The following is an 8,430-nucleotide window of genomic DNA, read 5'->3' on the forward strand; positions in this document are numbered from 1 at the left end:
GATAAAGACCCGGATCCTCCGTGTGCCGAGGGGTTGGGGCCAAAGCGTTGCTTGGACAGAGGGGAGGGGGGCTTCAACTTTGTCCAGGACATTGGAAACCAGTTGTGGGGCTGGCCATGCTGGGTCAGTGCAGCGATCAGATCAACGCCACCTGGTCTTTTGTCGCCTCCCCATGTGATTTTGAACACTGCCCACCCTTCCATCTGCCACCACTAGGAGAGAAATATCTGGTCCCCACCCACCCTGGATGCTTGCCCTCCAGGGACCTGGGGAATGCAGAAGACAAAAGGTCGTCCACCCCGTTGGAGTCTGCACACTCTCATCCCACGGCAGAAGTCAGCAAGTAGGCTTTGGTTCCAGTCAAAGAGGGAAGCTGGGGCCCGGGCTCAGGACAGGTACCTGTTACAGGTGTGGCTTGATCAAGGTTGACAAAGGCTGGGTCCCAAGTTCAAAGTGTATGGCAGGGCCTCCCCACTTCCAGAAGAGGGGTTCGCCTAGAACAAGCCCTGGTCCCTGATGATAGCCTGCCCCCAACCCTCAGCCTCATCACAGCCATGACTTTGCCCTCTCCCTCTCCTTGGCCCAGGACCCCTGGAGACCAGTAACCTGGCAGCCAGAGAGGCTTGTGGGGTGAGACATGGTAGCAGGTCCCAGCCATCTGGAATGCATGTTTATTTGGGGGGTGAGAAAGGCTTCTCCTCACCCCCTGGCCCGTGTCCATGCACGGGCCTGGGCTCCAGTAGCCATTCACCGGGGAGCCCCCTGCGGCGTTGTGGAAGGCAGGAGGAGCTGGTAGCCCTTAGGGCAGCTTGGCTTCAGGACTGGGTGCAGCTCCAAGCTGGGCGGGAAGGATTCCTAGAGAGACCAGGAGGACCTGCTGATGCCAAATGCTGTGGGGCTGGCTAGGGGAGGGGTTGCGGGGTCTGGGCCGGAAACAAGTCTCCCTGGGCCCTGGGGTGGGGGTGCGGATTCTATACCCCAGTCCAAGGGGGCAGGCACTGGAGTCAGCCCCACTGTACACATGAGGGGATGCAAACCCCCAAAAGACTCCAGTGCTTGCAAGGATGGGGCTGGGAATCCGGACCCAGCTCAGCGCGAGAGCCCAGCCCTTAGCCACATGCAGGGAGGCCCGCCGCCCCATTGCGCAGGGGTTCTCTGGGCGGCTGGCTGCTAGCAGGTGCTCACCAGCGTCTGGCCCCAGGAGCAGGGTGATGGCCCCCCAGCCCCAGGATGTCATCCGTGTCCTGCCAGGTTGGGAGGTCACCTCGCAGCCTCCGTGTGGTGGCCCTGGGGATGCTGGGCAGGCTGCGTTTCATGGAGGCATCCTCAGGGAGGTGACCCGGTGGCTCCTGGGTGGACCTGCGGGGGACAGGAGCCTGTGAGCGGCATGGCCCCTGAATCCCCTGTCCACCCAAGGCTGGCAGGGCCCTCAAGCCTGCGACCCTTCGCCTGCCCACTGCTGGATGGGGTCATCTACAGGATGAGGAGGGGTGCCTGGCAGTGCCTCTGAATCCTGTCTCCTTCCCCAAAGCCTCACGGGCCGGGGCGGTCCCAGCTGAACGAGACGTTGGCCATGGCCTCCTCCTTGGAGCTGCGCACGGGGTTTTGGGCAAACTCTCCGGTCATCTCCGGACGCTCCCGAGCACCCGTTCCGATGCTGACCGGGGAGGTAGCCCATTCTCGGCGGTACCCTGCCGGACTGGAGGAGAGAGGGCTCCAGTGAGATCTCTACCTTGTGGGGGAGTGGGGGGGGGTGGGCGCCAGCACCCCCACTCTCCCCTCCTCCCTCTCCGGCAGGCAAGGCCGGGCAGAACCCTGTCTCCATGGCAACCCAAGGCTCCCCAGTGCCTGATGGCTGCCTCCAGAGAAGGCTCAGGTTTTAAAACTATCTTGCGTGACTGTTTCTGCCTTTATTAGCCAAACTGTGCCCCCCAGCCCCCGCCACATACCCACTCCTGCTGTAGCCCCAATGGGCCTCCTTTCCCATAGTGGGAAGGCCAGTCAGGCCACTGTGGAAATCCAGAGACAATGGTGAGATCCTGCAGGGGTTGGGGGCTAGGAGTCTCTCCTGCCCGATCGGCTGCCTTCCTGGCTGGCCAGGGACCCCAAACTCCCCCATGGCTGCCTCAGGATGGAAAGGGCTGGGGAGGGGTCAGCCAAGAGCCCCGCTCTGGGGCCCTGGGACGTGAGCACAGCTCCTGTGGCCACTGGCCCACATGGAGGCTTCTCTCCTGAGCTAGCCAGCTGCCATTCCCACGGAACGGTCTCCCCCTGGGGGCCCCCAGGTCTCTCTCCTCGGCAGCTGTGTCACCTGCTCTCAGAAGCCTTGGCTTGCCTGTCAAACCACAAGCCGCGGGACAAAACTGCAGCTTCTATCTCCAACTTCCTATGACCCTCAGGGGCCCAGGGAGGGTCCCTCCTGAATCAGCAAAGATCCTGGATCTTAGGGCTTTACCCACAACTAGGCTCTGGAGCAGCCACGTTTCCTGAAACTGCACACAGTAGTTGGTCAATAAACAGATGGAAGCTCTTGGAAGCCCTGGGGCTGCCAGTTCCCGAGAAGTGAAGAGGCCAGGCTGATGGAGAAAGGGGCGGGGCGGGGGGGGGGAATTGGTAAAGGTTATACCAGAGCAAGGACACGCATTCTTCCCACCTGCTTCTTGACACCCACTTCAGAAAACACTGGAAACTGTGCCAAGCAGACACCACCACATCCAATCCCCAAGGAGCCGAGGGCAAAGTTGCATCTCAGAACCGGGGCCTGGTGGTTCCTAGCTTCTTTGCTGGACCAGCCAGTGCCAGCCTCCCCCAGAGAGAAGGTCTGATCTTCTGGACCTTTCTGGGCATCTCCTCAGCAGGGCAGGCCTTCGTGTATATGGGAAGACGCTTTAGGTGACTTGCCACCTTCTTCAGCCTCCATAGGCCACGGAGGGGGCCAGATGTGGGAGACGGGAGGCTGTGCGTGCCTGTTCTAAGGCGGGCGGATCTGGCGCTTGGGAACCAGTGGCAGCGAGAAGGCCTTCGGGGGTGGCCAGGCCTGGGCAGCCATTGTGGCCTCCACGGTGACTGCTCCCTGGTGCCACCCACGCTGGGACACTGCTGCAGGACCTCGGACCCCTCTATTTGGTCTTTGAGACCCTCCTGATACTCTGGAGAAGGCAGCTTGAGTGCCGTCTGGGCAAGGTCAGTGAATTCCTGGCCTCTGGAGGCCGGCCCTGCCTCCTGGGACCCAGGGCCGAAGCATCTGCTCTTCGGACTCCAGGCTGGAACTTTCTGGAGGCCCGAGGCTCCCCGCGCTGTCCGCTTACCTGCACAACTGCGCTCCCAGTAGCGGAGCGCTGTGTCCCGCAGGGTCTCGTCAGCGAATCGCACTCGGAAGGGGCAAAACCGCTTACGTAGCCCTGAGCTCTGCCCTGAGGAGCTGTGGGAGGGCACGGCCTTGAGCCTGGGGGCCTGCGCACCGTGGGGCCTGCTGAGAGCGGCAGAGGGGCAGGGGAGGGTCAGGACCTGAGCCCCTAGGCCCACACCCCAGCCCTGCAACACATACCCATGGGACTAGAGCTAGCTGTGTATCCTGACACCCAGAGTAGCTTGCCTTTTTTGGGGAGTACTGCCTGCCGGCCGGGCCATGGAACACACGTGAACTGTACCTCAGCCTAGGACACCCCCACAACCCTGGGAAACATGATCATTAGTCCCATTTTACAGAGGAGCAAATCGCGACACAGAGACGTTTTGCAACTTGCCCAAGGTCACACAGCCGGTAAAGGGTAAAGCCAAGACTTTTTCCTTTTTTTTCTTTTTCCTTTTTTCTCTTTTCTTATTTATTTATTTATTTATTTACTTACTTACTTACTTACTTATTTATTTTAGCTAAGATTTGAGTCTTAGTTCCAGAGCTGACCATCCTATATACCAAACAATTCATCAGAAAGAAGAATATGAACTTGAGAGTCAAGGAGGCCTGGGTTTCCATCCTAACTCTTCGAAGCCTCAGTTTCTTTATCTGTAAACTGGGCATCACCCTTGTGCCCACCACACAGGGTGGCGAGATGAACCGGATGCCATAACACCGCACCCAGGCTGTGGCCTGCCCAGGGTAAGCATCTGTAACTTCAAACTATTCTTATAACCATCAGTCTCAGCTGCGCCTCCTCCCAGGCACGTGAACTTGGGGAGACCACACGAGTCCTTCAGGTTGCAGTTTTCCCCTTTCAGCCATATATGATAGAGTGTAGGCGTGATAATAGCTCCCTGATAAAAGTTTGGTAGGTATGAAATAACTTACGGGAGGCATCTCGTGCAAGACCTGGCATGGGGCCCGCCCTCCGTAAAGGGCATACTGTTGTCGTTACATTTATTAAGTTCAGCCTCAAGGGCAAGGCTGCAAGAGGGCCTTCTTGATCCAGGCCCTGGCTCTGTTATTCAGAAATGCCACGTTCCACCCTAAGTACACACATATTGATGTATCCCTGCATCCATTTCTCTGACTACATCTTTATGTCTGTGTGGGCACGTAAGGGACGCTTTCATCAGCCCGCAAAAGAGCCAGGCAGCTGGGAGGTGTCCCAGATGGCTACAGGCTATGGGAGCTAGGGATCCAACACTTGTCTGCTTATCAGCGTCTGGTCTGTGCTGGCCTCGGGGCCAGACACAGGTGCACCCCAGCTCTGCCCAGGGGACTGAAATCTCAGTTCTGCTATCAGAGGCTACCGGAGCCTATTCCAATGTAGCCTGGTGCCCCTCCCTCAGGGCCTACCAGGGGATCGTGCCCACCATGGGGTGCTCGAGTATTAGTTCTTAAATGTGAAACACCATGACTCTGTCCACCCCCGCTGTTTGTCATATTTTAGCTAATGAGTTCCATACTTTTATTTATTCTGGTGAGACGTAGTCTGTCGATTTGATTGATTTAAAGTTCCTGGCTTGGCAAATGTGTTTCACTTCTGGCACCCTCTCTCAGCCATCGGTGGTGTCTGCCTGGAGCACTGTGTCAGGGAGGGTTCAAGGCCCAGTGGGGGGACAATGCCAGGATCAAATATCAGCCATGGGTCCAGAAGGACGAGGGATGGCAAGTATGTCTTGTGTTTACTCTCTTTGGTTTTTAAACTCATGGGCAACGCTCTTCACCGTTCACCTCAGTTTAACCCTGTTAATGCCGGAGGAGTTTTTTCTGCATTCTTTTCCCCCTTCACTAGAGCTATGGCACGGAGGTCCCGGAAGCTCTAATGCCCAGGCTCTTCTACCTCCATCCCTTATCTTATTCCCTCCAACTTTTTTTTTTTTTAATTTCTTTTCAGCGTAACAGAATTCATTGTTTTTTTGCAGCACATCCAGTGCTCCATGCGCTGCGTGCCCTCCCTAATACCCACCATCTGGCTCCCCCAACCTCCCACCCCCCACCCCTTCAAAACCCTCAGGTTGTTTTTCAGAGTCCATAGTCTCTCATGGTTCATCTCCCCCTTATTTCCTCCAATTTCTGACTTGTAACAAAACCTATTAAAAGCTAGAGGAAGAAACGGACAAATGAATGGTGGGATGGGTAAAAGGAGGGAAGACTGGGTGGGTGGTTGGATGGATGGGTGGATGACTGCCTCTGTATATGGACTCGGAGATGGCTTCATGACAAAATTATAGACAGGACCCTGGATTTACAAGTGCATGGAAGGATTTGTAGATGACCGATCATTGGCTTCATGGATAGATGGGTAGAATCATCGGAGTTTGTGATGAGAAGGATGACTGGCTAGATGGATGGATGGATGGATGGATGGATGGAGAGACCCATGGATGGGTTGTAGAAGACCTGGTTCCCAGAGAAGATGTATGCGAGCATGGATAGGTGAATGGGAGCAGGAATAGCTGAAAGGATTCACGGCCGGACTCTGAATATGTTGGCAGAAGACCTGACAAATGAGAGGAGGGGGTTCATAGATGTTGGTGGATAACCCTTGGCTAAATTGGGAGGAGACCTACTCTGGGACAGATCTATGTATCCATAGGTAAGTGGATAGATGGATGGATGGACGGATGGACGGATGGACAGATGGATGGGTGGGTTCCTGAATGTATTATGAATAGTTTGTCAGAAGACCTGATTCATGGATGGACACATAGACAGATGTACAGGTGGACAGATGGGTAAATTCATGGTTGAATGACAAGAGGAAAGAAAAGAAGAGATGCTCTTTCTCCCCATTCCCCTACCGCCAATCTCCTGTGACTCACTGGTTGGCCTTCTTGAGGGTGAATTGTGAGGGATCTCTCCTCAGGGTCCCCAGGGCAGGTATTTGATGGGGCAAAATCTTCTTAAGACTATTCTGGACGTACGATGACTGGCCCCTTGAAGACAAACAAGCCACACCTGGCATGAGTGGTCAGGGTCCGCCATCCTCACAGCACTGTTGGCAACCCTGTCCCCACCAGCGAGTACCTGACACTTACCGTAGGTCTGGAAGGAACTGACAGTGGGGACACTGGCGGGCATGGTGGCTGTGGTCTGACACACTCCTTTTTGGTCGTGATGCCCAGGATGCTGGGAGCCAGGAGGAGGTGGAAATAGCTATAGGCCTTGGCTTGGGGACAGTCCTTACTAGGCTGTTCCTAGTTATAGGGCCTTGGGCCTCCGTTTCCTCAACTGTACAACAGGGGCAATGGTCCCATCCTCAAGGGACTGTGCCAGACCTTCTCCTCCCCACTAACAGTAGCTCCACCCATCCCGGAAACGACTCCGCCCCACGCCTGCCCCGCCCTGCCCCGCCCCCTGGGGAGTCCTGGAGAGGCCTCACTCCGCGGCCGGGGTTCCGCGCACTCTGCCCCCAGGTGGTGGAGGAACTCCCGGAACCTGCTGGGGAGAAGCTCTCCTAGGAGGGCGCGCAGGGAGTCCGGAGCCTCTCTGGCCGCGCCCCTGCGGGGATCCTCGCGCTCTCCAGGCCCCCGGCGCCGGGGCGCGAGTTCCCGGGGCGCACGGGCCAGGGGCAGGGGCGGCAGCAGGAGCGACCGCAGCCTTGTCCGGTTCTGCGCCCCGCGCTGGGCCAGGGTGGGCGGGGCGGGTAGACGCGGCGAGGGGTGCCGCACGTCTGGGTGCGAGGACCCGCTCGGCCACCACGCGCCGGCGCCCTCCGAGCCCCTCAAGCCGCCGGGGGACCCCGCGCCGAGGACGGAGCGGAGCTGGGGCAGGGGCAGCCGGGGCAGCAGCGGGTCTCTCCTTCGGCGAGCGCCGTCGCCGGGGAGCCCCTGAGGCTCCACCTGCTGGGCCCCGGGGTTGGGGGGACGCCGGGGCATGTGTGGCCCCGCGCTCAGCTCAGGGCATCCTCACGCCAGTCGGGGGTGACGGGGGTGCCGTGCGACCTGAAGACGAGGGAATAGGCCAGCCCCCAGGCCATAGTGCCCGGAGGGAGGTCCTTGTAGTTTGGGGGGTAACACCACTGTCTCGTCTGGCAGCCAGTGGCTTCAGGCCAGAGCTCGCCCAGCCTCTGTTTCCTCACCTGCAAAATGGTCACGTAAGAGTACACACCTTTCTGAGTTGCTGTGACGTTTAGGTGAGCCAGCACATGTAAATGGCCTAGAATAGTACGCGGCACGCTGTACGTGTTCAGCAGAGGCTAGCTGCTATTACTATTACTATTTTTAAAAAATTATTATTATTTAGGATTTAGTCCGAGTCCCACTACTTAGTAGCTTTGCAACCTTGGACAAGCCAACTGACTAACTTCTGTCAGTGCCCTCACCTGTAGAATGGGGATAACAGAGCACCTGTCCCTTTGTGACTTAGCCATTGGAGTGTTCAAGTCCTATTAGGCTCTTAGCACTCCCCTGGGAATTAGGAAACCTGGAACCAGTTTGGAAGGAGAGAACTGCCCAGCAGTTGCCCAGTCCGGCTAGGGCCCCTTGGGTGGAGAGCTAGAGCTTGTTGAAAATACGGGTGCCCCAGATTCTGACTCCTTAGGTCTAGGGTGGGGCCAAGACACATATTTTCTTTTTAATATATATATATTTTTAATCTCTACCCCCAATGTGGGGCTCAAACTCACAGCCCTGAGATCAAGAGTGGCAAGCTCTAACCAGAACTACTCAGCCAGGAGCCCCAAGACACATATTTTTAACAAACTTGCCCTTTGGGAGACAGAGCCCCATACCTGCTCCCAGCTTCTGCACGAGAGGGGGCTGTCTTGGAGCCTGCTTTCTCCCTATCACACCCCAATCCCAGACTGTCATCAGCTCTGAGCTGGCTCCTGGTCTCATACTCACCGCAGGGGCCTTCCGGTGGGTCTAGAGAAGGTCTCTTGAGTTTAGAGCCCCCTAACCGGCGGGCTGGTCCTTGGGAGAGCCCATCTTCCCAGGCTGGTCCTGCTGGTGGACCCTCCCTGCTGCCTCCTGGGCCTCTTCAGGGTCATTGTGATCCGCCCCTCACCCAAGGCCATGTGAGGA

General features: G+C 57.3%; 1 protein-coding gene across 5 annotated transcripts; it reads right to left on the bottom strand.

The window, feature by feature from the left end:
- Nucleotides 1–638: 638 nt before the first annotated feature.
- On the bottom strand, nt 639–8,430 carry LOC309846637 (uncharacterized protein C9orf50). 5 transcript variants are annotated; one of them, XM_082695907.1, is made up of 9 exons: nt 8,251–8,430; nt 6,789–7,564; nt 6,445–6,535; nt 6,229–6,342; nt 3,309–3,421; nt 2,456–2,576; nt 1,538–1,699; nt 1,186–1,359; nt 639–855 (listed from the first exon to the last, which is right to left on the bottom strand). In XM_082695907.1, exons 2-9 carry the CDS (start codon nt 7,282–7,284, stop codon nt 816–818), a joined length of 1,311 nt encoding a protein of 436 aa, XP_082552033.1. In that variant the 5' UTR covers nt 7,285–7,564; nt 8,251–8,430; the 3' UTR covers nt 639–815. The 5 variants fall into 5 exon arrangements, with proteins under 5 accessions (XP_082552033.1, XP_082552032.1, XP_082552034.1 ...); XM_082695906.1 differs by having other exon boundaries at nt 3,309–3,469; XM_082695908.1 differs by having other exon boundaries at nt 1,265–1,359; nt 3,309–3,472.

The sequence above is a fragment of the Mustela nivalis genome (assembly GCF_964662115.1).
Source record: "Mustela nivalis genome assembly, chromosome: 13".
Classification (NCBI taxonomy): Eukaryota; Metazoa; Chordata; class Mammalia; order Carnivora; family Mustelidae; genus Mustela; species Mustela nivalis.

What these genes read in the sequence shown, in the direction of transcription:
- LOC309846637 (XM_082695905.1), bottom strand. Translation starts at nt 7,284, where the DNA reads ATGCCCCGGCGTCCCCCCAACCCCGGGGCCCAGCAGGTGGAGCCTCAG. An exon ending in AGCTGGGACCGCCCCGGCCC is followed by an intron (nt 1,360 to 1,537) that starts GTGAGGCTTTGG and finishes TGTCCCCCGCAG; the next exon opens with GTCCACCCAGGAGCCACCGG. An exon ending in GCTCCTGGGGCCAGACGCTG is followed by an intron (nt 856 to 1,185) that starts GTGAGCACCTGC and finishes TGGTCTCTCTAG; the next exon opens with GAATCCTTCCCGCCCAGCTT.